Here is a 27,669-nt window from a genome sequence, read left to right on the forward strand (position 1 = left end):
CTTGGCTCCTAGTTCTCATCATCTCCGACAAGATGTTTGTGACAGAAGATGAGTGTTTAACTTGAAGCGTCAATCCTGTCCCTGGAGGTTTTGAAGAGCTTTCGAGATGTTTTTATTTAATGGGAAAAAAAGGAAAATCATCAGCCTCCCAGTGATGGTGATGGATTTAACCCTCTAATCTCAAAGGCTAAAAAAAAAAAGCAGACAGGATATGAAGGATATCTGCCACTGCAATCACAGAACATGTGCCAGTCAAACACATGTGGGAGTGCGTGTATATGTGTGTGGTGTGGGAACAAGAGAGCGAGTGCATGGCTGCACAAGTAAGTACATTTGTGTGGTTTGGATTAGGAAAACCTGATGTGCTGATCTAGAGCCTGCATTGAGTTTTCTCAGCCTATTCGTTATTAAGGTAAGAATTTGTGCATTGGTGACCCCAGATATCGAAGTTAAGGCTCTCCTGCTGAAACTGGCTACAACTTAAGCTATTCCCAAGTGGACCAGTCAGGAATTCTGTTAGATTAGCCCCCCAATCCCCCTTAAGCATGTTGGCGTCAGTAGTACATCCCAAAGGGAAAAGGAGGTTCCACTGCTTTGTGTGGTTTGTATACATTTTATATATGGCGTCACACCACTCATGTCCCAGCCACCAACCCGCTTGACTTACAAAAGTCAGGATCTTTTCCACTTAGCATTAAAACCCAAACAAGCACATTTATGATACGCTCCCATGTCCTCGCTGCAGACTGAGGTCTCTCTCGGGCGTGTGAAATGATTGTGTGAAAAGCTGGACTCCAAATTGGCTGGGTGTGACCGCCACGCATTTGCCCGTCATTGCATTGCTTTTATGAGAGTGACAGCGTTGCCAAAAAAGAAAAGGAGGGTGAAAACGATCTCTTTCAAATAAAAGGCAACAGTGAGATAAACAAATACATGTACACAAAGATAAAGTCAAGCACAAAAAACCTTAAAATAAAACCTTTATTGAGAGAGACCTGAATGAAATGACCATTCACTAATACTTTGAACAATACTCCCAAATTCCCCAAGTGTAATATTGCCAACAGCTGTGTGAAAGTGTCTGTCATTCATTCATAATACAGGACAAAAAAAATCTGTTTTATAGAAGCAAACATTAGCAGATGACTCTCCAAAGTTTATTATTAAATGTTTGTTATTGTCAGTGGATGTGAGAGGTTTCTTTTTCCCTGTTTTTGAATATGTAGAAAAGAAAACTCCACAAACAGTCATGAAAACTACACAACACTAGTACTTATCTGAGATTCTCACAGAACAGATCACACAAATTGTCATGACTTAACATAAATTTTACTTTTACCTGTGTTTTCCTTGTGCTGGATTTGTGTTCATTCTGAGTTGTTTCCTGTTTTATTTTAACACTTTTCTCCTTGTGTGTCTGTAACTTTAGTTCCTGCCTTCACCTTTTTCCCACCCACTTGTTCCTCATGTGTTTCACCTGTGTTCAATCAACCCCACCTCCTTGTGATTATAAGTGTCTGTGCTTCCCTCTGTCTTTGTCAGTCCGTTCGATGTCATGTTCCCAGTGTTTCTAATGTTCATGTTTAGCTTTTTTGCTCTCTTCTCTAGTTTCCAGTGTTATTTCTGTTAGTATTTTTTGACTTTGTTTGTTTTGTAAGTAACTCTGTTTAATTAAAGGACACTTTTTGCCCCTGAACTTTGCTTCTGCATATTTGGGTCCACCTGCACACCTCAACTCTGACAGAAATATATATGACACAGCAGCTCAGTGAGGATCTTTCCTTTCTTACATTATCTTAAAGAGCAGTTTCTATCTAAAGTTTGCTAACATTAGCCACATTGAGCTATCTCTCCTACCAGGCCAAACTCAAGTATAGCTGCAAAACCTGTGAAAGCATTGAAAAAAGTTTGTTAATTCCTCGTGGTTTTAACTCTGTAATTTCCGGATGCAGAATGTATGTTTTTCCTTTCATAATTTACATACTTTGTTGATAGAATAAAATCCTTATAACCATTTAGGCGAACGAATATAAGCCTTATAAAGTTACTTCTATAAAGGCAAGAGTAAAGCACAGGTTTGATATAGGGGGGTGAAAACCAGGACCGATCTTCAGTAACTCTTTTCCCCTCTCTGACCATTAAGAGCGACCAGATCACCACACGTGCTTCCGTCTTTTTGTGGGTCTTTGTTAGTCTACCCATGAATCCTGGCAGCCCCTGGTGCTGGGGGGTGCAGGAAGGGATGCAGACTGGAAGTTGTGAGAGAAGAATATGATTAGCCACAAGGCAGATCCTCGCTCTGCATCCCTGAGTATAACTCAACACATGGCGAGCGCCGTCTTTTACTGTAGCGCCAGCTGCATGTGGCTAAGTGAGTTCTCAGATCAGAATGTTTACTTTGGACCGGACGCCTTCCCTCAAGAAACTACACGAACAAGACACCCTGAATCTGAACAGGGAGGTGGATACCGCTGTCAAGTTCTGACACCCCACCTGGTAAAACAGAGGGTGTGTGTGTGTGTGTGTGCGCGCGCGCGCGTGTGCGTGAGTGTGTGCACACACACGCCATACACATGCATACAGAGTTGTGAAAGGAATATAATATCTGCTGTGGGCTAAGCAGGTTAAAAGAACAGCGGTTCAATGTCACCTGAGGAGCAGGACTGAGCTTGAAAAATTGGACTAAGACATAAGTGAATACTAATGTAACACTAATGTTTTTTCTGCATAAATACAGTATGTTTGCATTGATTGGATCGGCCAGAACACTGACTGAATCATGCTCTGATGTTCCTGTATCCCATCCAGCCTCAAATATTTATACAACCATCTCCAGAGTCACTGGCACGTCCACAGCAGTTAAGTCCTCTCCTCCTCTCAGGACACTCCAGTAGCCTGTGTGCTGCCTGGCCCTCATGTGGGCAGTCTGCCTGACTTTCATTAGCCAGCTGTGGTTCAGTGGTAATGTGGATATGGAGAAGGCCCAGAGCAGATATGTGGAGCCAGTCCAGGCTCAGGAGAGAGGCCAACGTCTGTTTACCGGCCAGACACCGTGAATCGGAGAGGTAAACATCACCAGCCACTTAGCAGAGAGAAGGTGATGTGGAGAGAATGGAGAGGGGATGGTGAAGAGAAGGAATGAGGAGCGTATGTGGGAACATGTGAGTGATCCTCCTTCTGGCTTTGCTGCCGCTGTTTGTCGCCAAAATGTTGATGCTCTGTTGCAGCTTCTAGTGAAATCATAGCAGAGGAGCAGCTTCTGCAAGTTGTTAGTAATTTAAGCCTTTTAATTGTCTGTCAACCCACATACCACAGTGACACCACACCTAACATGTTGTTCGGTTAATCCCGAAGCCAGAAGACTTTTTTGTTCAGTTGTCTCTTAGTTTTGTTTGTAGTAATTTGCTCTCTGACCCCAGCTCCTTCAAACCTCTCCCGTGTCAACACTACTCATCAGAGACCCATTGAATTCTCGACTACAGTTTAGCTGCTGTTCTCAGCAATTACAGGCCACACATCTCAGATCCAGGGCCATTATCTCTTCTTCACAGATTAACATCTTGGGCGGGGTTCAAACCACTCTGGTCATATCTGCATAGAAAATGCATCCCAGTTGCAAACTTGATGCAAAATGTCCCGTTCCTGGTATCTAATGTCTTCCCAAGCGTCTGTTGCCAAGTCTTTGGCGTTGTGTCAAACCTTGCTCTGTGTGTATCACATGGCTGCGTTTATTGCCTGTGGTTTAACATCGATAGAAAAATGGCCTCTTGTGAGCCAAACACGTGGCCACCTGGCTCCAGGGATCCTGGCCACAACATGGGAGAATCCACACATGCGCTCATGCACACTGACAGAAGCTTGTCCAATTAGACAGACTTAATTGCAGTGGTGACAGCAGCAGGAGAGGACAGGAGACAGCTATGGGCTCAGATTAGGGACGATCAGCTGAGACGAGTCTGGGACTCTGGCCATCAGCACTGGAGGAGAGTTGGAACTGGAGAGAAGCAGGGAAAGACTTTAGAGGAAGTGGTAACTAAGAGTTATTTACTTAATGATCCTAATAAACTCCCCTTGATGAGAATTGATGTTCCTTTTGGGTCTGCTAATGATTAATAAGGGAGCAAAGACTTTGAAGAACACAGAATAGAATAGCAACGTGACTACAGAATAGAAAATACTGAAAACAGATCTCACTGCTCTTCTCCTCTGAAAAATGGACCTGTATCTCTGCCCGAGCCTGGAAGAGGGAGAGGCAGAGTGATGGAGGAAGTGGAAAACTGTAGGAAAGATTGGGATGAAGGAAAAAGTGCACAGAGGAGACAGGAAGGGAGAGATTTACTGTTGTATTAAAGACATGCGGGAATATAAAAGGGGAGGTGGGGGGGTGTTTCTTCCAGTAGCTTTTTAAAAGCTCCATGTGTCCATATACAAATCCTGGGGTTTTTGATCAGTGAGCGAGGACACACCTTCTGAGAGAGATGAGGAAGTAACAAGAAAGAGAGGAAGACAAAAAAATAAACATCAAACTAATAACTTAACTCTTAACTGCTTCCACAAAGTGCTGTGTGAATGTGTGCATGTGACTCATGGTGTAAAATGCTCTGAAACATTTTTTAAAAAGAACAATAGATGAATTTCTTTCTGTCCCTTAAAAGAAGAAATTAATCAAATGCTCCATCCATCCATTATCTGTACCATTTATCATGTTAGGGTGACAGGGAGCCGGAGCCAATCCCAGCTGACGGCACACGTCACCAGTGTAACAAAGACTCACATTCACACCTACAGATGATTTAGCGTCTTCAATTAACCTCAGCTGTCTTTGTGACTGTGGGAGTAAGACGCAACTCCACACAGAAAGACCCCAGCCAACCACAGAATCAAACCAGCAGCCTTAACCACTAAACCACCATGCCACTCGAATGGTACATTATCATTTGAACTTTTTGCCAAATCTCAACATTTGCCACATAGAGAGTTCCAAATTTTATCCAAAATCCAAAGTATTTCATTACATTCATTTTTCAGAAGACGTTGTCCAAATCTAATTTGTTTTAAATGTACCTACCCATCAGGGAGTTGTAAGGTTAATAATGGGTTTAGTGTCTTTCTCAATGATATGTGGACAGGAGAAGTAACCCTCAACCTCAGTGGAGATGCTCTTCACCTGTGCAGCCCTGCATATAGCCATAATCTAGACAGAACAGAAACTCCTGTGCACAGTTACATCTCCTGAATTATTTATATTCACTAAGAGAGAACGCTATGAAAGGTAGGTTATTCTATGTTTAAGCAAATTCCAATGTTTAATACATTTTTGAATCTTTTTTTATTCCAAGGGGAAAATATTCACACCTGCTAATAAATCATCTTTCATTCCTGACATGTTGGGAGCAGGAGCGGAGGCTCACAGAGGGAGGATTTTACAGAGGAGAAAGACCGAGGAGTGTGTTTTAACAGTAAGGGGAAAGAAGTAGACAAAAGCTGTGTGTGTGAATAATACATCAGAAATGTCTGAATTATTCACAATCGAGGGGCAGTGCTGGTGCAGGCGGCAGGAGAGTGAGGAGGAATGAGGCAAAAACCCGATAGGAAGTCAAAACAAGTACGGAGGACAGGAGGAATGAATTGAACACCAGTAGAAAACAGTGACGGATGAGTGTTTTCATCCTTTTCAGAGCACCATTTGAAAAGACCTGGTCCACTTAAGGGTTTCCTTTCCTGCCCTTCCTCTCCACCCTGTAGCCTTTCAGCAGGTTCTCCCCTGGGTGTGGGGCTACCAGCGGGGCTCTGCTTTCACCTCCGAACACACACATGCACCCACACTCACTGTCTATGGCTCATGCCCACGTTTTTCTTGAGTAGTTGTGTGCCCGCATATGTTGTGTGTGTGCATGCCTGTGTGTGTGTGTATATGTGTGTGTGTGTGTGTGTGTGTGTGTGTGTGTGTGTGTGTGTGTGTGTGTGTGTGAAAGCAGAGCCGTCCTGTGCGTGTTTGGAGTGCAGGGATATTCAAATCCTTTCTGCTGTGACAAGGTCTGCCAGAGTTCATGCTCTGAATGCCACAGCCAAAGACAACACACACACACACACACACACACACACACACACACACAAACACACACACACACACTAAAAATGGAAGTCAGAGATCAGTCATCTGATGGGCAGGTGGGGGAGAGTGAAAGTTATCTGATGGACTCTGGCTGGGAATAGGGTCCGTGCAGGCTCCTCACTGTGCTTCGTTCAAAATGACTCGTCCAGTGTTTGGTTAAACTCTCCGGGACGATAAAGGTGCAGACACTTTAACGTGTCCTATGACAACACTGACACGTGAGTGTGTCTGCTAGCGTGCTAATCACAGCATGCACTTGTTTCACCTCTGCAACTTTAATTAGTCAGCCTGGGAACTGTATCAGCCAGCTGTCGAGTCCTTATGCTGTACATGACTAGAGAGGCAGACACTGACAAACACGTTGATGACCAGACCTCAAAGGTCTACCACTTTGTTTTTAGCTCCTGGCTTGAATCACTTCAGCAGATCACTGTAACAGAGCATATTGTTCTCTCTCTCTCTCTCTCTCTCTCTCCTTTCTCTCTCTCTCTCTCTCTCTCTCTCTCCCCTGGTGTGTATGAAATTTCCAGGAGGGATTTTTAACTTCGTCCATCCTCGCTTTTAGTGCCCCCACCCCCATCCATATGTCTGGGCACCAGAGCTCCAAGCGTGCACGCGCCCTCCCATGATGCACACTCATATACATGTCCTGGGAAAATGTACACGTGCCTGCCTCACATTTGGGTCATGCGAGACAGACATGTGAAGAGGGGGAATACAGGGGAATCACAGCCTGGTCGTCACACACACACACACACACACACACACTTTTGAGGTTGACAAAAAAAAGTGAGAGAGAGTAGCAGCTGGTGCGTGTGTGTGGACGTGTCTATACACACTTTTCATGACAGTTATATAGTCATTTATGATTGCAAGTCATTGACCAGAGTTTTTCATTTTCACTGTTAGTTCCAACTGTTCACTTCACTGCTGATGTTTGTAAATACTTTTTTTGGGGCCAATGCAATCACACAGTAAACTCTTTCGACTTCTGCACATCAACATCTTTTCCCACATGGAATCTTACGACACGGGCAATTAACTGAAAGCCCACTTCTTTTTGACAAGCTATTCGTTATAATTATGCATCTTGCCATACATCAAAGTGGTCGTAGAGAGAAACAGACTTCACATCAGTGAGTGAAAGACAGACAGCAGGCAGAGAAATGGCAATCATTAAACAGAAAGAGGGAAAATGTGAGAAACAAAGACTTGCATCTGGAACTTCTACACAAGTATTGTATTTACAGACATGTAAAGGATGATGAAGATGATGCAAAACAGCAGTTAGAACGCACTGAATCTCTATGTGCTGATACTCCTGCTTATCTAATCTTTCTGAATCTACACCAATCATGAACAATAGACTCTTTTCACAGAAGATATTTCAACCTAAAAAAAGCCCAAGTGTTACTGGTAACATTAACAACTAGAATGGCACTAAGTAGAGCACATGTCTCCACTGAAAGATCCAGTATTCCCTGAGAAATACAATGAAAATGTTGCAATATAAAAGAAGGTTAAAATATTAATTCTTGCATCTACCCCTGATGTGGATCCACACCTGTATTTAACTGATCTGCACTACATCCTTTCACCACATTTTGTTGTAATCCGTCCCAGAGTTTTTACGTAATCCTGCAAACTAACAAACAAAGACTCAGGAATGAATAGAATGTCTCTCTGTAGAGTGCACACCTCCTCCAAGGACCAACAGTCCCCTTTAAATCCAATCAAGCAACACACACACTCAGAGTATCATATCAGTCTTCAGACTATATATCTGATTTCTTTCATCAAGATTCATGAATTATTCCCTGGGAAGATCTGCCTCTTTGTCCAGATCCACACCAGAATGTAATGGTTTCTTTTTTGTCCCATCATTCCACCAGGTTTCATGGAAATCTGTTGTGTAGTTTTTGTGTAATCCTGCTGATTAATAAACAAACCAATAAATAAACAGAGAGAAGTAAAAACATAACTTCCTTGGCAGCAGTAATGCTTGGGGGGGGAATCAGAAACCACTGGTTCAATTCATAATTGAATTATTCCCTCACACGTATAATCAAACGCTGCAGATATTTTTCACATTAACATTAAAAGTGGGGTCAGTGCTCGGTCAGGAGGCTGCATATACACCGACATCCATGGAAAACGAGGGGCCTGCGTTTCAATTGACAGGGTGAGCAGTTTGTCTGCTGCATGAAAATGACCAGCTTGCATCTAACAGAGAGAAAGCTTCCCCATGACTGCCAGGGGCCTGCTGCAAAGGTTTGAGGTTCTGCTGCACAATCAATGAAACCAGTTTCCCAGCCTGCTTCCTTCCTCAGGGTCCGCACCAGATGAAATAAATAAGGGGAGATTAAAAGGAAAATGGTTGCCATACCAGGAAGATGGCAGGAGACCGTTCCCCAAGGGTGAAGAGGATGCGTGCGGCACAGAGACGCTGGACACTTCGTGAGGTTGTTTGCTGACTTGCTGTAATTCCAGCTTTAATGGAGGGGCTGGTGTGCCAAGGATGTCCCTGTGGTGTCATTTCTTCATTGACAATGTACAGTATTTCATCCCCGGAGAGGAAAATGAATCTGTAAATAATTGGGGTACATTTCCTTCCATGTTGCTGATATGTTTCCACCGTGAGTTCCAAGCCATTTTCTCCATTTAATTGCATTGAAAAGGAAAATAACAAACCGGCGCAGGGCCCCAGTGGTCTCTGAGTGGACCACAAATACAGAGCTGATCTCATTTTAAGATGTATGTAAATGTTTCAAAGGAGGGTTTTTCATCTTAAAGCCTACCATTACCATTGATTTCACAACAGCATCTGTCGTCTGGGAAGAGGATGGGTTTCTTGTATTGGTATTTGGATCTCCATCAACAAGCCCCAGACTCTATTGATTCAGATAATTACATTAAATGGCTTTAGTCCTTTTCACAGCAGCTTTATGGTTACAGATGGGTTCACAGAGCCGGGGCACGTCAAAGCAGAGACGTCCAGCTGGAGAGACAGAGGGTTCAGGAGGGGCAGGGGGACAAATTCATGACTGAATGGATTGATGGACACACAGGATAATACAAGGCCTGTCCAATTCATCACAGTCACAGAGCGCACACACAGAAAGAGAGAGAGCCAATAGATTGCATGTTATTATCTCATCCAGTTGATCCTGTTTTGATTCGTGCAGCCTCCTACTCATTCCTTCCACCTTTTGTTCCTCACATCTTCCTTGAGATCAGCTTTGATCGTTTCCATCCATCCTGCCAGTTCCAACTAAAACTAAAATCTTTGCAGCGACAAAAGCAAAAGCTTTTCATTCTGTGTGAAAACTAAATTTAGAAATTGACAACGAAAGTCCAAATGGAAATACATGAAGTTTTTAATCTTTCCAAAAAGCCTATGAATGCCATCTAGTGGAGGAGAAAGGGATGACTCCAGACAGGAAACATTTAACATGATGTAAATACTGTGACAAAACACTTCACAACGTCTTTGTATCAAAAGTGTTGTTTTTATTCAAGTAAACTTCGGATCCAATAAATCATAGAAAAGTAAAAATGAGTTGAAAATGATGAAAACAGCTGAGATGTGATCTTCATATTTGACCACTTTACTCTTGCAAACCACAACTGCCTTTCTTCCATTGCAGATGCATAAAATGAAAAAGGTTTTCAGCAACACAGTAGTGATTCTAACCCAGTTATGTTTATGATGAATATAATCTCTCTACTTTATTGTCCCCTTATAAAATGCTGAAAAACTTACGTAGATTTTGTTTTTACAAAATTTGGAGGGTTAGACTCAAGCTCTTTTATTCATACATTTATTAAGTAGCAATTGTGGTGAAGATTTATGTCCTCTGTCTCTGATGAAGAGGACAGGTTTGTGTATAATAGCCTATTAATTAGAATTCTTACTACTAATTAGGTCTACAACCACTCTAATTTAAGTTTACAAAAATACTATGGGGTTGGTTTTTGGAATAAATTTGGCTAAAAAAGTAGGAAGCAATACAAGACAACATGTTTTGCTCCATGAGAGAAATGACCACTAGAGGGCACCGTTGGTATTTAGTAAACCGCATCGCCGCTGTAACTGAAATGAGGATAACTTATGTTTGCTTAAATAATAACAGGGTGCAACATGTGTACATGTACAACCTCCTATTAAAGTCATCTGTGACGCTCTGTGTCTGGTGTTAGAGCTGCACTGCTCCCCCTCAGCTTCACATACACTCAGTCCTGTCCCCTGCTTCTGATTCCAGTATCAACATCAAGTCCACAGCAGAGCAGCTTCAATCCGCTGCCACACCTTCAGGCAGCTCCACCACCACGGGGGCACAGTCGTCCATGTCTGCATCGAAATCCCAGCGAAACTTCTTGGTCACGTGGGCTTTGAACTTCTCCGCTCTCTTGCGGAGCGTGTCATTGATACCGGGGCCACCGGCAAACTGGAAAAAGTCCTGTGAGGAAATAAGTCAAACAATTAGTTATTTATCAACCTCCTTTGACAGCAATAATGATTTAGTTTAGGCTCTGACATGTGATGTACTGATTTTCATCTTCTCTATATTATAACAATGTTAATGACACTGACAACAGAAAGTCTGTTTGTCTAAAATCTAAGAAAATAATTGTGTAGGATCCACTTTATCCTTTTTCCTCTTCTCACTGAATCCTCCAAAGACATATAAAATATTACGGAGTAACAACTGGAGCATGTGTTTATATGTTTCATAACAATTGCTAACAAGTTAAAGGAACATTTCCTGTGTTAAGATAATTAAAAATGATCATTTACTCCTTTGCCAAAATGGAGTTGAGCTGAGAAATTTAAGATAACTTTATCTACTTCGCTTGAAAACTAAAAGCCCTCTGAACAACAAATCCTTTAATTATTTAACAAATCAGTAAGTTCGAAGCCACAATAGTCCATTGGCTTGTAAAAGTTATGTCACAGGAAAAGCATATGTGTAAATGATGAATTATCTACATCCAGATTGACAATAAATGCTATTCCGGACAAACATCTCAGTCTTTTTCTTCATTCGAATTTTCTTTGATTTCTTTTTTCACCCCCTGCATCTCCGCTGTTCTGAGTGTGGGCACCGTACCTGCAGTGTGGAGGTGAGGAAGTTGCTCTGTGACACAATGTCGACGAAGAAGTCAGGCGGGATCTCTCCGAGCTGGTGGTAGAGCACGGCGATGAGTCCCAGGTAGAGCTCCTTACGCTTCCGCATGGCGTCCTCTGAGCGACACAGCAGCGCCAGCAGACTCTTCCAGTGCTCGAAGCCCTCGTACACGTTTCCAAGAATGAAGCACACAAAGGCGAACTGCAGCTCACCTGAGAGAGGAGAGGGAAAGTTAGTAAAACCATAAAATGCTTTTTTAATGGCCTGATATTGATGTTTGCAACAAATACCGAGGAGGTGGAGAGGCTGCAGCTCGTAGTTCTTCTCCAGCACAGTCTCCAGGGCATAGCTCAGGTCCAGACTGCACTTGGTGATCTCTGCTGGCGTTGCCCCAGGCGGGTAGGTCTTCTTGGGGATATCAGAGAAGCGCAGCTCCGTCCCCTCCCTCTGTTTCATCCTGGGGAGCCTGTCCAGTCCCTCCTTCATGCTCTGACAGGCCGTGTCATTCCTCGGCTGCTCCGCTCTGTCCTTGGTGTGTTTGAACTCAACCTCTGGGATGACGTCACTGTAGGCACATATTCTTCCGGATAAGGGCTGCAGGTTTTTGGACAACTCCTCGCTCAGGCGATCGGTGAGGGACACCCACTTCCTCATCACTTCATACGGGTAGGGCCCCAGGTAGGGGTCCAGCTCCTGCAAGGTGGCCCGGATGCGGCTCACCTCCTCTTCGTCCTTGGAGAAGTCCAGATCTTCTTCTTTGGGGTTCCAGTTCGCCAGCAGGATATCTCTGGGTTTGAGGGACAGGAAGAGGCCCTTCTTGGGGCCAATTTCACTGCCACAGCTCGGCGCGTTCACGGAGCTATAGTGGAGGAAGTGCAGACCCGGGGGGATCATCTTCACTCCCCGGAAGCGAGGGCCCACCTGCCAGCTCTTGCAGTCAATGCCCAGCTCTGTGCCCCGGGGGACCCCCAGCAGCACCAGGGTGGCCCCCTCCTCAAACAGCCTCAGAGCAACATCTGGATCCATGTCCACGCTGCTGCCGCCACTGGCCATGTCTCTGTCTGTCTCTGTCTGTCCAGGACCACTTCACCTCGAGCTGCTTGTTAAACCAAAGCGGCAACAACAACTAAACTCGTTCAGCTGAGAAATGACAGCGGCTCATGTCCGGAGGAGATGAAAGGACTCAGTGTGTCGCTGAAAAACTAAACAGGAAATATCAACATTTGAACAAACCTTATTAAAACGTACTTCTGTTAAAACGTGCTGCAGGGATTTATCGTTTTACCTTGAATGAACAGTTGTTGATGTTTCGCGTCGTTGTGAGATCGTTTGGTCGACGCGGTGCAGCATTTAGTAAGTGTCGGGCGGAAAAAGCGCTGTAGTCGAAAGGTTCCGCTTCTCTCATACGTCACTTTGTAAATAGACTTTTGCTTATTTCATTTCAATCATCTCCTCAGTGAAAGTTTTATAATATCACAATGGCTGCTTTTGTTTATCTTTATCTGATTTTATATTTTTTATTTTAAGTTTCATTCCTGCACTGTTTTCTTTTTTTTCTCCAAATACACTTACAACTGCTTTATCATCGTTTTACAGGCTGTGTTAGTCTAATGCACACATTTGTATAGCTTCAGTTATTTATCTTTAAATCTGAATTTATATTTGGCTTCAATAGTCTTACAATCACCTCATACTTCAAATATTTATATGGTCAATATCTCCATTGGCACATACTTCATACAAGTTCTGCTGAGGAGACTTTCATCCCACTGCTGTGAACTTACCCTTGACTCATTTATTATTATTCTTATGCTCTGTTTTGTTACTAACTATCAACTGCTGGAATAATTATATAAATGTTATATCTTTTATTTTAGTGACTTAGAATTCCTTTAAAATAAAAAACAATAAAAAAGTAACTATCATGCATTGTATTTTTCTATTTAATATCTAAGCCTAATTATCACTTTATTTTTCTTTCTATATATTACTTTATTAAATACTGAGCTGTATGATAGGTGCATACTGTAATGCTGCTGTTTGACAAATAGTGAGAGTTATAATAGAATCAACATCAATGATAAGAGAATTTAACATTTTTATTATATAGTTCTACAAGTGACAGAGGAACATTTCAAGCTTATGATTACAAACACAAACATGAGAGTTGCTACAACAGGAGAGATTTAGAAATTATTTTAATACACTGTGGATATTTTGTTTAGCTTTATCCGTTGTTGCTGTAAAACTATTCCAAAAAACAAGGAGCACTGCTGGCATACAAAGTCTGGAATAATTTTACTACACAAAACTATGAGAACTTGACAACAGAGAACATTCATGACATTGTATTAGAAAAAAAGGCCTGTCATATCCATTGTTAGATGTATTGAACCTAATATCCACCTGATATCTTGCTACTTTGGGAGCATGTAGACGCTCTGAAGTTTCTGCCAGCAAGTGATCAACGCCTTGATAATTTTGATCACCTTGTTCCTCTTTCTCTTCTTCCCTCGTATTTTCTTGACAGCAGAACAAGAGGTTCTCCGCCCCTGACAGAATACAACCAGAATAAATAAATGTTCTGTAGTGAAAAAAAGAAGTAAGTTGGTGCAGAAGACCTTCAAACAAAGGGACATTCACCATCTTGCCCTATATTCTAAATCTTGTTGTGGTGGTAAGTGGAACACCTTTGCTTCCTCTGTTTATTGTGGTACAACTGAAAATTGCAAGTTGTGTTTAGTTGACAAAAACCTTCTCCTCACCAGATAATCAGGGCTGCAGTTGTGAACGATGAGCTGCTCCATGCTCTCCACTGGCTTCTCCAAATCAGACTGCTGCTTGCCGCTCCTCTGACACCGGGCCTGCTGTGTCATACCATATATTGAAACCAGGATGCGACGTGCCTGCCGTGGGGAAACTGTCGTTATATCTCATAATTTTTGCATGAATGCATTCTGAAATTCTCTGTGCAGCAGATGATGTGACACGTTCTCCTGAAACCTACTGCAGTGATCATCACCCTGTCCATGGTGCTGAAAGTGTACATTCTGTTTACCTTTCCTGGGGGACAGGGGTCTCTGTCTTTGGAGGTGTTAATGGAGCCTGTCAGATTCTGCAAGAGAGCAACCAAGTCTGGATTCATCCACATAGATTTAAAAATGCTTGTCATTCAAAATATGAGACGGAGGCAGTAGAGCTGGTTCAGAGAAAACTTCAGCAAACACTGGAGGGCAGCCTCTCATCAGAAGTGTTCCAACATCCCCCCCCGCACCACATGTTTGACTTTTGAATAAACTCGCTGGGAACATGCTAGTTAATGGAGTTTGAAAACAAGCTACGGTGTGAATCTGTTTGAAATCATGTGTTTTCCTACCAGATTCTGCAGCTCAACGAAGATGACAACTCTGTAGGAGTCCAGGATTTCTTTATAGTTACATCTGCGTTTGCCGCAATAAGAATTGGGCAACAACAGAAGCACCAGGACACTGCGGAGTAAGGATCCGGTCAAACACTGCAAAACACAGAGTTGTGTGTTATTGTTAAAGCGTCCACTTTAAAATCACGATAAGAGGAAACAAAAGACGATGGGTCATTGTTCATCTGGCTCCTGCTCGGACGCACAGCATCTGTCGCTCTGCAGATGTTTGGAGCTCCCGCTGACAGTCCCCGTGTCCGCGGACAAACATCTGTCACGTTCCCCATCAGCCACCACGTTTAAAGATCCACACTCACCATTTATCATGTTCTGCTGCGGGATCCTCACACGAGCAAACCCATCTCAGTCAGCGCCACGGAGACCCGAGGAATCGGCTGTTGGTCGTGCGGGTATCATCGCTTCCAAAACCCCCCACACCAGGATTTGTCACGCTTCCTCCGGTGGATAGGTTATCACTGTGGCGGATAGACTTCCGATAAAGTGCCCCGTGGTTTTCTCCAACATCAACAACGGCACGCTCCACTTGCCTTCCCCCCTTCATGGACCGATGACGCTGGGCTTAGGATTTCACCAAACTCCAGTCCGATCAAGTCGAGGAAAACGTCTGCACTCAATCACTTTGAGCTTCATTGTTTCGATTTCGTTGGAAAGATGCAAGACCGAGGAGGAGCAGCTGTTGATTTGCTGGAACGTTCAAAGAGCCATTCATTCTCAAAGAGCCATTTAACACATTTACTACTTTAAAGTCCACACATTTTCACAGCGGGTGGTTGAACTGGTTGAAATCCCTAGAGTCACCTGAATAACCACCGAGCATGGTGGAGGCCAAACTCTCTGAGACTGGGAGGATCACAAAGAAACCACGCTCAAAAATAAATGATGCCCATCAAGTCAAAGCAGAGAGTTTAAAAACACAGCTCAACAGAGACTGCTGCAATAAACTTTGTTTATTGGATTCTTGCAAAGTATTTCTTTCAAACTCATTTCAAGCAAGCGGTGTAAAAAAAAGCAGATCATCACTACAACATGAGAGATCAGATATTAGCCCCTGACAGAGTGTATATACAGTCACATCTTGTTGAACAGACGGAGCCAAATCTAACCTCCGACACATCCTCAGACAGAAAAATAAAAAATCCTCTAAAATGTGATGTTTTGATTTTTCTTTTTACAAAACACATTTTGTAAAGAGCAACTACAGATCACTTGATTCCCACAGGTTCCTGTCCACAGTATACTGCCAGAGGTGGAATCAACCTGTGTGTGTTTGGTACATGTGTCTATAACAGGGTACTGAAATGATTCATTTTCATTTCTGCATGTTTTTTTTATTTTCTCTTCAACAACCACAGAGATTGACATTAAGATTTTTGAAAACGATCATCAGAAAAAACTAATATCAAAGTGAAAACAAATGAACAAATTCATCACAAATTTAGAAAAACATGAAAACAAGCTGACAGATTATAACTCTAACCCGACATTGTTAAATCCTCATCCTCGGAGCAAAGGATTCTTAGAAGTTGAACGGAGATCATCTGTGTGTAAACAACAAAAGCTCCAAAACTTGACAGTAAAGTTTGTATTGACGACTCACTTTTCACTTTGATATTATATCCTAATTTCGGTAAGTACAATTTAAGGTGGCAAAACAACAAACCATGTAAAGGGGTAGGTGTCCAGAGACGGACAGGTTGAGCATGTCCACTGCTACACCCGTCACTGCCAGAGTCCTCCACCTGTATTGAGTCCAAATGTCCTTTCTTAGTCTCAGAATGTATTCTTGATCTTGCTGGCTACAAGCGCTAAGATCTCTCCCGTCTTCTTCTGCCAGTTCAGGACGTGTTTGGACTCGGCACACCATAGCTCTCCGTGGCGGGGCTCTGCGTTCTCACAACGCTTCCGCACCTCTTCCTGTTGTTCCTAATGAATGAAACAACAGTGAGGTTGGACACAATATTTGGCCAAAGCAAGTGCATCATATACTGTATACACACCTCTGCCCAAATCCTTCCAATCTTGCCTGATGTTTTAACTGCAAGTTTTACCCCAAAGTCTCACAGATTCTCTCACCCAGAGAAGGACAGTCAATAGTAAGACTAACCTCTGTTCCATGTTGCAGCTCAAACTTGTAGAAGAGACCCCAAGCATCTCCGAGGTCTGGGTCAATCTTCACTGTCCTGAGGAACCACTCTCTGGCTTTGGTGATCTTACGTTCACTCCAAAACAACCTGAAATGTGCACACAAGATAAGTTAAACCAAAACTTGTTCATACCAAAATGTGAAAAGCTAAATGGAATGTAAAAACAGCAAAAACAGCAGGGCTTATTATTGAGAATTAAAAGATGGTGAAGACACGGTCATACTTGGCTACAGCGAGCAACACGTGGGGATCATGTTCACACTTCTTCAAAGCGTCCACACTCTTAGTTTTCCTTTGGGGCCTGGCCTCCAGGAATACAGCCTCAGCCCACAGGATACCTTTATAGGAAGGAACAGGGAGTGGCGGGAAATGGAGAATTGCAGATAACAGATGGTGAAAAAAATGCAGTAAGTATTTTCAAAATTAAGTTTTTTGTTAAAGGTCTGTAGTATAGTTTTGGACAGTGATTTTAGGACACTACAAAATATGACAAATGTCCTGAGACACACAACAGCAACACTATGTTCTCACCTGAATTGGGACACTCCTGCAGGGCTTTGGCCATGAGTGTGTTGGAGATGTTCTTCAGTCCGGCCCTGAACTCCAGTCTGACAGACTCCAGCCTGTTTGATGATCATATACACATCATTTCAGACACACAGTTGTACATGTCAGTCAGCGTTTGATAGGTGGAGCTCTTTTTTTTTTTTATTTGACATCAATCTCAGTTTGTGTTTCTGTGCTGCATCTAAATAAATGTGGTACAAGCCCATGTTGCATCATGTTCTCTGATTCAAGTTTCTACAGAAATGAATACAATCTGTGCGTGGGTGTTGGTGCAAGCTTTTCTCCTCCATGCAGTGAAATGAAAATGCCACAGAAAAAGGGAACATAATGAGTAAAGAGCCCTTTTCAGAATCATCACATTAAACAGTTGCATTATTATAATTAATACGCTGTCTACACAAGAGACACATTTCAATCTTAAGTGCTTCCTCAAGCAGCATCCTGCTTTTGTATTTAAGTGGCTTATTCACACTTTGTTGTGTGTTTTCTCACCATAGCTCGGGGCTCTGGGGGTTCTTAAGTCGTGCCTTCTCTAGGATCGCTCTGGCTCTGGTCAGCTGTCCCACTCTCTCTTCAAGATGAGACAGCAACAACCACAGGGACACCGAGTGGGGACACTTTTTCAACTGAAGCAACAAACGAGACATATGCCATTTATTAGAGACAAACATTTAATCGAAAAACATATGTGAGCAGAAATAACCCTTAGAAGTCAGAATTCCTTTAGTTCCCCATCCTCACCCCTTGGTTGTAGGCCTCCCTGGCCTTATCCATGTTTTCACCCTGCTCCTCGATCTGGCCTCTCATCATCCAAAGTTTTGGGAAGTCCTCGTAGTGTTTCAGGGCCTCAGTGCACAGCTCCTGGGCAGCATCTATGTTTCCCAGCACCCACTCCAACTTCACTGATTTCATAAATACCTGAAGAGATTATAAATACACACAAGACGTTCAGCAAGGAAATATATACAAACCCTGTGAACTAGTCTTTCAAAGTCCCCTTGAAATATCTGTACGACCAATTTATACAATGCCAAATCTAGCCTGGTCGAGAAAAATCTGTCACAAACATATCTGCAACAGAGTTTCTGTTGCACTGATATGAAAAGTTTTATTGACAGAATAAACAATGCAGAAAAAATGTGCATTAATGTTTATATTTTATGTTAAAAATATGTTTATTTTGTTCATTCATAAATATATATTATTCTTTATAATAAAGTTTATGGTTAAATTCTTCGGGAATCATGACCACATTTTTAAAAATTTATATATTGGCAGATATATAAGAATAAGTTTTATCCCCCAACATCAGTATTGTCAGGCTCTTTTGTAAATATACTACCAACTTTCAAATACAAACTCACTCAGGCACAATCTTAATACTGCTTCATCAACACAAGTATTCATCTTATCTGACAGGACAATCAGTGCATATCTGTCAGTGAAAACAATTCAGACCACTTAAAGAGTGGTGGAGAGGTCACCTGATAAACCTGAGTGGAAGTTTGTTTGAGTGACTGTTTTGAGATGCAGAAACCTGGCAAGACTGAACATGAGAAAACTGCATGTTTGTAGAAACTCTATAGTTCCATGGGCTATTGACTTACTATTAAACAAAGGTTGCAAAGCAGAGATGAATAAAATCTGATAATCAAGCCACCATTACCAGCATTACTTTGAGAAAAACAAACTGAATGATCCGGTACAGTGGGTCATGGCAGGACAGCTTAAAAACACACACAAAAATGTTCCTCTGTACAAATGAATAGCCCAAAAACTTGGTGTTTTTATGGCATCAATCTTCACAAAACACAATATGCACATTTCTTATTTTATCTTTTCAGTATATTTTATCATCTAGCCTCTTCAGCCTTTTTTCCAGCAGTTCAGAGGATTTTCTACAGAATAACCCTCATGAGAGTTTGAAACTCTTTTCTCACTCACCCTGGCTGTTGGGGCACTGCTACGGGCCTTGGCCAGCAGTCGACGGGCTCTTTCATACTCATTATTCTCAGACTCCAGTTTGACAGCAGCAAGCCAGATCTCTTCACTGTTAGGGTTAGCCTAGAAAAATAAAAGGTGGGTCAGAGGTAGAACAGAAGAAAGGGTCATGTCCTGTGGAGGGTCTCCTGACTTTCTCCGCTGTTTGCCTTTCACACATGAACAATGGAGCGGGAGGTTCTCTACTCACACAAGTTCATAAATGCAACAAATCCTCTGCAGGATTCAACTTTTTCAGCTATAAATGAGACACATGCTCACATGGATACTACATAAACAGGTCAAACATTTTATTGGCTGCATCATTACCTGGAAGGCCAGAGCCAGGATACTTCTGGCGGCAGGCACATCCTCAGCCAGCCACTTGGACTTGGCGCCCATCAGCCACAGGACCTCAGCCTTGGGACAGTGAGCCACTGCTCTCTGGAGCAGGGCCTCCAAAGACTCTCTGAAAGAAACAATGAAAGAGTAATGGATGAGAGGAGCACAGTAAGAACTGATGAAGCAGAGTAAAGGAGAGAAATAAAGAAAGTTCCAGCTTTCGAGTGAGCTACATTTACAAAAAAAGAGCTGGTCACCTGGTGCCATGGTTCTTCTCAAAGTAGGCGGCTCTGAGCCAGACACTTTTTTTACTGGGGAACACCTGCAGAGAGTGGGCGTAGATGGCCCTGGCACACTCCAGCGCTCCATGGGCCACACACTGAAACATAACAAACAAGCATCTATGAAACTCTGATGGTAAGTGACTATGTGAAGCTCCTCTCAAGGAGTTTTGGTCTAAGCGTGGCCTGTGTAAAAAAAAAAAAAAAGATATTGCAGTACTCACACTCTCCGAATCCTCCATCCAAGTGTGTTTACGGTCCTCCTCCTCAATACCAATCCCGATGACGGCCCTGATCACAGCCTGGCAGGTAGCCACACTGCCTGCTTTGTCACACTCCTCTGCATCCTGCAACAAAAGAGGAAAAATTCAGGAGGAAAGACATTTTGGTTGGTACACAGGGGGACAATGTAAAAAGTTAACAGATAAATTACTGTGGAATTTCAGAGGAATTATGGAGCTGGAACCAGAAAAAAGGACATGAACCTGGATTTCTGATTGATAAAAATGACTTTATCTTTATCGTTGGTGTATCAATGAGCGTAACACATAGTGCCAGACAAGATAGTCAGGAAAAAGAAAAGAGAACATGTGACAAAGTTATTCTGTGATTGCAAAACAACAGTGAGCTGCACTAAACAAAAAGTCAGACAGAGCTGGCTTGTATTTTTTTGGACCCAGATGAAATGGCAGAAGGCGGCTTTGCCAAAGTATACTGGCATGCCGTCAAACACATTACGCAGTCTCTACTCACTCAACATCAACATTTAAAAGGTGCAAACATTCATTTGTTCACCTCATAATTTACAGGTTTCCAAGGGTGTGGACATAACTGAAACTACAGGTTGGAGTTAAACCAGTGTTTGTGAACATTACTGGTGTATTTGTTATGGTATAAAGACTTTTTGTTTGCGGTTTCTCTCAACGTTGAAGTGACAGTGGACTGTGAATTATAACTTAATCAAACCTCTATTTCTTTTACACTACTCCACAAAGACAACGTTAATTAGTTACATCTGTACACAACAGCTGTGCAACACATAGTTTTTATTAGGGATGGAAATCTCTAGGCACCTCACGATTCGATTCCGATCCGACTACTAGAAGTGTTCAACTCAATTAGCCTCATGATTTGTGCTTGAAAAAGTATTTAAAACGTACTGTTATCACATGTGTGCTGAAATTTACAAAATAAGGTTTATAAAAGTGATCAGTTCTCTCCACATTGATTTGACATTCATTCAGTTTAGACTTGTGTGCTGCATCTTTAGTCTTGAATGTATGAGGGTGGCCCCGCACGGCCCCCCATCGCAGCATTGAGGCTCATTACTCTGCTACTCAACAAGATATTCTGCTCCTCTGCTCTTTTCTAATCACTCGCACTTCGAGCTGATCTTTACAATTGCATTTCTATATTCGTCTCCAAACAGCTGCGGGGAATGCTGCTCTCTCTTTTTCACTCTCGGAGATGTCGAAGAAATCACAAAGCCACAGCAACACACCTGTATCCACTGCTCTCTGTTGATCTCTACACCGTTGGCGTGTAGGGAGGTGATGGCTCTGTCGATGATCTTGTCCACCATCTGCGTATTGCCATTGGCCTCCTCCAACTTTGCAGCAGTGATCCAGATGTGGCGATCAGTGGGAATGTTCTCTCGAGCTTTGTTCAGGACACGACGGGCGTTCTCGTAGGTCTCTAACCGGGCCAGGGCCAGCCACAGCTAGAGACAGACAGGGAAAATGATTTAATGTAGAGGTCGGTGCTAGCTTTGTTTGTTGCACTGCAGTGGATGCATGAAAAAAAACAGCATGTGCTCAGCGTACCTCCACACTCGTAGGGCAACACTCAACAGCTCGGCTAAGCATGATCCTTGCATCCTCTGGCTCCTCCAGCTCAACAGCAGTCTTCCACAGTCGAACTGACTTGGACACATTCTCCAGGGCTACATGAGTAACAGTTACACAAGAGTTCAGTCATTTCATGGATTGATGTGAGCAGGTCTGTGTGTTGCGCAAGGCAAAAAGATTACCTGGAAATGTTAAAATCCTCAGACCAAGCCATAACAAAGTGTTTATTTCACAGAAAATACACAGACCTTTATTTACACTGGCAACCAACTGTTTAAACAGCATATTCTGCAATACAAAGTTCAACAGTGTCTGGGGAAAAAACGCAAAGGCAACTGAACATGTAAAGGCGGAGAGAGACCTCTCCCACACAGGAAGCCGTGCATCCATCTCTGTCACTGGGGAATGCTGCTGGGAAATATGTGTGTTGTGTGTGTTGTGTATGTGTGTGTGTTAGAGCACTGACACCATGGCTTTAACCGGGTGCATGGCCTTGATGAAAAGCCAGAACCACAGCTGCCAAATGTAACCGTTAGGAAATCTTTTATGCAATTTTAATTGAGTGCAGAGAGAGAGTAGTTCTGTGTGGGCGCTTTTTATGACACAAAGGACAGATTGAGACTGGTTGTGAATTTTTACCCTGCAGACAATAGCGACTTCCTTTTGGCAAAGAAATCGTCTAATATAAATTGATGCAGGGCGCTGCTGGGAACGCACACAAGATTCACACAGCAACATAACAGCAACACTTTGTTTCAAAACTTTCACTTTCTCACAGGCTGACAATGGTTTTACACAGAAGAGAATTATCAAAAAGCATTCCTTTGGTCATTTTAGATCTTTTGTAATGTTGCGTGACTGCCTTACCCTTCCTGAGAACTCGTTTCTTGGCCCTGACATCTGTCTCCAGCTCTGCAGCTCTGATGTAGATGCGGACGGACTGCGGCATGTGACGGACAGCCTGGGCTACCACAGCTTTAGCTGTGTCACCAGGCTGGAGCCGGGCTGCCTCCAGCCACACATCCTCACTCTGGTGGGAAGAGAGAAATATTTTTAGCATCAGGAGGGCGAAGACCAAATGAACCCATGTGCGAATCAGTCAAGCAGCATTGCTGTGTCATTAAATTAAATAGCTGTCAATGCACAGTTAAATAATAATAATCATGAACTTTATCTATTTGGTACAAGAAAGGTAGTACATGTACAATTTCAATTTAGAATGAAGAAATTACATGCATGTGCTTCTATGAAAAAAATGACATAGATTGCACATAATAAATAATTTTAATTTTCTTAGAAATAATGCAAAGCATATACAAAGCAATGCTTTGTTTGCTTTGAAAGACAGCACTGATACCTGAAATATCATACCTTCTCCTATAATACAGTACCCCAGGGAAGTATTATTATGTACATTAAAGTTTAAAGGTATAGATGAGCTTAACATATTTACAGATTCTGTGTACTGTCCATCCTTACCTTAGGGCACATCTCTGTGCCTTTCATGATCAGGTTCCTCGCCACCTGTAGTTTGCCCGTCACCTCCTCTAACCTGGCAGAGGCAATCCAGGCAGGCGGATGATGGGGATTGGTCTCCCTCACTGATTTCAGCAGCAGACGAGCCTTCTTGATGTCACTGTAAATAAGGAGGCAAAAATAAATCATCTGACGAACAACATTTTATTTTACACACATAAGTATATTGGTGTTCCTTCAGCTTTTCTACCTGATGTCTCCTCCATGTGTGGGGATCATGGAGTTGAGATCTGTCAGGTAACCCTTAGGATCCACCACTGTCTGTCCACTCACTGAGTCAGAAACCTTAAGACAGATAAAATGTAAACACAGGAGATAGAATAAATAAAAACTGTGCATTGGGATATCAAGTGGAGTAAAACGACTGAGGATGATGCACCAGTTACCTGACTGAGCCTCATATCCATGAGTGTGTTCCTGGCCTGGCCAATTTTCCTCATGTCCAGCTCTCCTGTCCCTGGAGTCATCAGACCAGGTGTCATGCTTCCAGGGTAAGGGGTGTTCAGACCTCCCAGCTAGGGAAGAAAAGAAATAATCATCAAAAAGAAGAGGATTTAATCTCTTGTGCAAAATAGGCCTGGATCAGGTGACACTACCACTGTAAGCAATGGCTGTCCAATGTTGCAGAATGACAAATACATTGCAGTATATTTATAGTAATAATGGAAGTTCAGAATGACAAATGTTGAAATCAGTTGTTAGAAGGCCATTTTTCCATTTGCTCTCAATTCAGGTGTGTGGTAATGGGTTCCACTTGCATAAACAGTCAATCCAACCAATCAGGTGATTCCACTGAGATTGTACAGTTGAAGTGATTTGTTTCTTTGCAGTGAGATATCATGACTCCTGCTGGTGAAGCTGAAACTACATATCTTTCACTGATGTGTGTGTCTTTATGTAGATGTCCACAGTAAAGATATTTGTTTTAGTGTGTATACTGACCCCTTGCAGAGGGTCAACACTGGTGTGGTTCTCTCCGGTCTGCAGGTGTTTGGAGAAGAAGCTGTCAGGGACAGGGGTGAGTTTTTCATAGCGGGGATTCCTCTGTCGCTTGTTCCTTGCATCTCCAACCTCAGGGATGCTCAGCCACTCTTCTTCTGACACCTCTGCCAACTTCCTCTGTGACAAGATAGAGACAAGAAAAAGAATAATTAAGGATACATTCTAATTAAGAGATTTAATAAATTGGAATGTCAGTGATGTGGCATATCTTGTGAGAACCTCTAAAATTTCTCCAGATTACATAGATTCTGTGGGTTAAAAATGTATTTTAGCTCCACCTGCTTGATTTGAAGTAACCCTTATGACTACAGCTAGATATTCTCCAAAGGTCTTGATGGATAAGGTTAGAACAATGTTTTCCTATTCTTACAAAGTTTAACATAGAAAATGAAGCTATCACTTGACAGTCACTAAAATGTTGAGGGGCAAGTGTAAGAGAGGACAGGAAAACTGGGTGATTAGGGTTGGAAAAGAAAGGCAGTTTGGCACATGTGAAATGTTATACCTTTAGATCTGAAAACTGCTGCTGTATCTTGGGTCGCTCCATACGATATTTCTCGATTTCTTCCTTTTCTCTCAGCTCCCTAAAAAAAACAAGAAAACTTTAAAAGTCAGCCACACATACATTATCAATTGCAAAGGATGTCCAACATGAAGACACTGCGAAATCTAGAGAAAGCTTTGACCTAAAACCAGGGAGGGAAAAATGTCTTGTTACCTTCTTTCTTTGCGTCTTTCATCCATCCTCTTGTCTAGTGCAGCATATATAGCATCTGCCTCTTCGTCATCTTTCTCATAGGGTCCACTGGAAAACAAGCTACCTGCATATCCATTGAACTACAAAAATAACAAACAGCATAAAGTTAACAGAGAATATCATATAATCATTACTCTATCCAGATTAATGGTCTGGTCAGCTATGAGTTTGGAAACTTTATACACAATTTTACTTAAAAAAAACATAAAATAACAGCCAGAGAGACGATTGAGTCACAGGCACCTCATCATAGTTGGTATCATTGAGATCTTCTTCATCCTCCTCCTGGTTCTTTTTCATTTGGTCCCCAACTGTCCTCTTCCCTGGGGGGGCATGCCGATCATCCACTGGATCATTGGCATCACGAGCAGGACCAATATCTGATCGGGTGGTGAAACCAGTTGCACTGAGGAGAATTACAGAATTTTTTTTTACATAGAACTCGGACAGTGAAGTTCAAACAATTTGAAAACATTGCACAATAGATAAATGTTAAATGTGTTTTGCTGTTTGATTAATTTACCCAAGTTAGCTGGCCCCTAACTAAAATTGAGTTTACCAGCACATAAACAATATTCACTGTTGTCAGAGAGGATATGACAGAAAACAGAGTACATTTGGAAAAGTAATGTATGAAGTTCTAAACACTGCAACTGCAGATTAAGAGACTTGCATGGCCATGTGGACAGGGCACATGTGAATGACAGAAGTAAACAAACTACACGCCAGCAGGTATTCTCTTCAGCTCTGTTTGCAGCACATTGAGAACAGGCTCCAATTACTCATTATTAACAAATATAAACTAAAACACTGCTGTACTGTCGGCCATTAAGATTTAATATTAATGTTCTCCTTTTTCTGACGTTATGATGAATTCATTCATGCAATAGAGGTAATCAGCTCATGCCAAGTTAAAACCTTAGTTGTTGTAAGTAGCTACTGTGTAGATTGAACAATAATTATGATTTCATTCAGCTCATGTGTTGCTGTTTATGTTACCACGATTATTTTATTATTGATGCTTAATGTGGTTCTGTATAGGGAAGGTTTGCTGAACCACAGACTTCATTCAACAGAGAGAGCATTGCTTGTTAGCTAGAGAGCTGTTAGCATGCTAGGTAGCTAAGTTAGCTCACCCTCTGCCGAGACCCGGGACGTAGCCGAGCGGAGCGGGCATCCCCAGGAAAGGCTTCTTCTTTTTCCCCATGAGCGGAGAGGCGAGGGGCATTGCCGGGGGCGCACCGTTGGCCCCGGGCGCCCCGGAACCTCCCGCCGATGCCTTGGAGGTCATTTTCGGCGCCTGTTTAGCACCAGAACTCGCCATCGTTTCTCCTACGGCGAGGATGCACACTGCCGGATAAACAACAGTCGCACTTCCGGTACCAGCGAACAGCTTTCTGGAAAGATCGGTTAGTGCTTGTGTCAGCGCCCCCACAGGTGAGTCTGGGTGCTGCTTCTTAAAATGTATCTTACGTTGTGTTTTTAGCTCATGAATTCGTTTGTGTGAATCAGAAAAATGTTTAGATTTCCACCTCACACTGTGGAACTGTGGTGAAAATATGTTTTTGCTATATCTATTTTATCTCATGGCGATGTCACCCTCTCTGATCACAGAAGCCACAGGAGGGCACCACATACCCAGCAAAAAGAGGCCTGTAGATTTCTCTTCCTAATGCAACAGTGGGTAAATCCTGAGATGCATGAAGCAGCATCGTGATATTCGATTTTGTGCATTTTTATGCTTTGTTTTGTGATTTTTATACATGATTTTACATGGCATTTGAATTATAATGATTGTTTTTGTATGAGGCATAAATGCAAACTTCAAACCCATGTATAATAATATTGGTAATTCACCTAATCAGCAAAATATGCTTTTGGTATACAGTATCTGATGATGTAACCTCATTTATTCCCTTGACTCAGCATCAAAAATAAAACCGTGACCCCCGCCATTGTGTATATATATAGATATATGTATAGCTGACATTTGTTTAAAGAAACATTTGTGCCCTGGCGGCTTCATATTATCCGAATTAAAAACCTTCCCATTCTTCATCATCTCAGGGATTTACCAGGGCTCCTATATTTGAAAGGATCAGCATGTGCTCCACAGTAAAACCAAGTTAGACTTAATATACTCTGGCTCCCAGTAGAAGTACTAAATTAATAGTTTAGTAGAACTGATATTGACATCATTTCTAACACGCGAGCCATATATTTTAAGTGATTGCAGTGCAGCTCTGACAGACATGTGTTAATGTGTCGCAGCGATAACTTATCTCACATTATGGGTGAAAAATATTCACGTTGGAGAGTCTGGATTCAAACAGGAGACTGGAGACAGCAATAAAGTTAATTACACTCTAACATGACATTTCTGGGCTCCATCCCATGAGACGAAGAGAGGCCATACATCAATTAGCTTCAGTCACGTTTAACTTCACCCACCCATATTCTGAATCTCAGCCCAGACCCTCACATTTCTCTTCATTTACATTGCCTGGAGGGCAGACATCATTTCACTCCT

General features: G+C 42.4%; 2 protein-coding genes across 2 annotated transcripts; both read right to left on the reverse strand.

Moving 5' to 3' along the window:
* Positions 1-9,604: 9,604 nt before the first annotated feature.
* On the reverse strand, positions 9,605-12,623 carry aar2 (AAR2 splicing factor). Its single transcript, XM_020096461.2, has 4 exons — positions 12,530-12,623; positions 11,535-12,446; positions 11,227-11,456; positions 9,605-10,575 (listed from the first exon to the last, which is right to left on the reverse strand). Exons 2-4 carry the CDS (start codon positions 12,295-12,297, stop codon positions 10,408-10,410), a joined length of 1,161 nt encoding a protein of 386 aa, XP_019952020.1. The 5' UTR covers positions 12,298-12,446; positions 12,530-12,623; the 3' UTR covers positions 9,605-10,407.
* Positions 12,624-15,615: 2,992 nt separating this feature from the next.
* prpf6 (PRP6 pre-mRNA processing factor 6 homolog (S. cerevisiae)) lies at positions 15,616-26,516 on the reverse strand. Its single transcript, XM_020096291.2, has 21 exons — positions 26,276-26,516; positions 25,383-25,545; positions 25,101-25,219; positions 24,888-24,966; positions 24,323-24,499; positions 23,767-23,895; positions 23,571-23,665; positions 23,324-23,480; positions 22,712-22,874; positions 21,821-21,939; positions 21,499-21,717; positions 20,222-20,344; positions 19,974-20,095; positions 19,705-19,843; positions 19,339-19,458; positions 18,136-18,312; positions 17,887-18,020; positions 17,359-17,450; positions 17,051-17,165; positions 16,788-16,914; positions 15,616-16,606 (listed from the first exon to the last, which is right to left on the reverse strand). The coding sequence occupies exons 1-21, from the start codon at positions 26,461-26,463 to the stop codon at positions 16,454-16,456; spliced, it is 2,910 nt and encodes a 969-aa protein (XP_019951850.1). The 5' UTR covers positions 26,464-26,516; the 3' UTR covers positions 15,616-16,453.
* Positions 26,517-27,669: the final 1,153 nt, after the last annotated feature.

Source organism: Paralichthys olivaceus, chromosome 6, assembly GCF_024713975.1.
Source record: "Paralichthys olivaceus isolate ysfri-2021 chromosome 6, ASM2471397v2, whole genome shotgun sequence".
Taxonomy (NCBI): Eukaryota; Metazoa; Chordata; class Actinopteri; order Pleuronectiformes; family Paralichthyidae; genus Paralichthys; species Paralichthys olivaceus.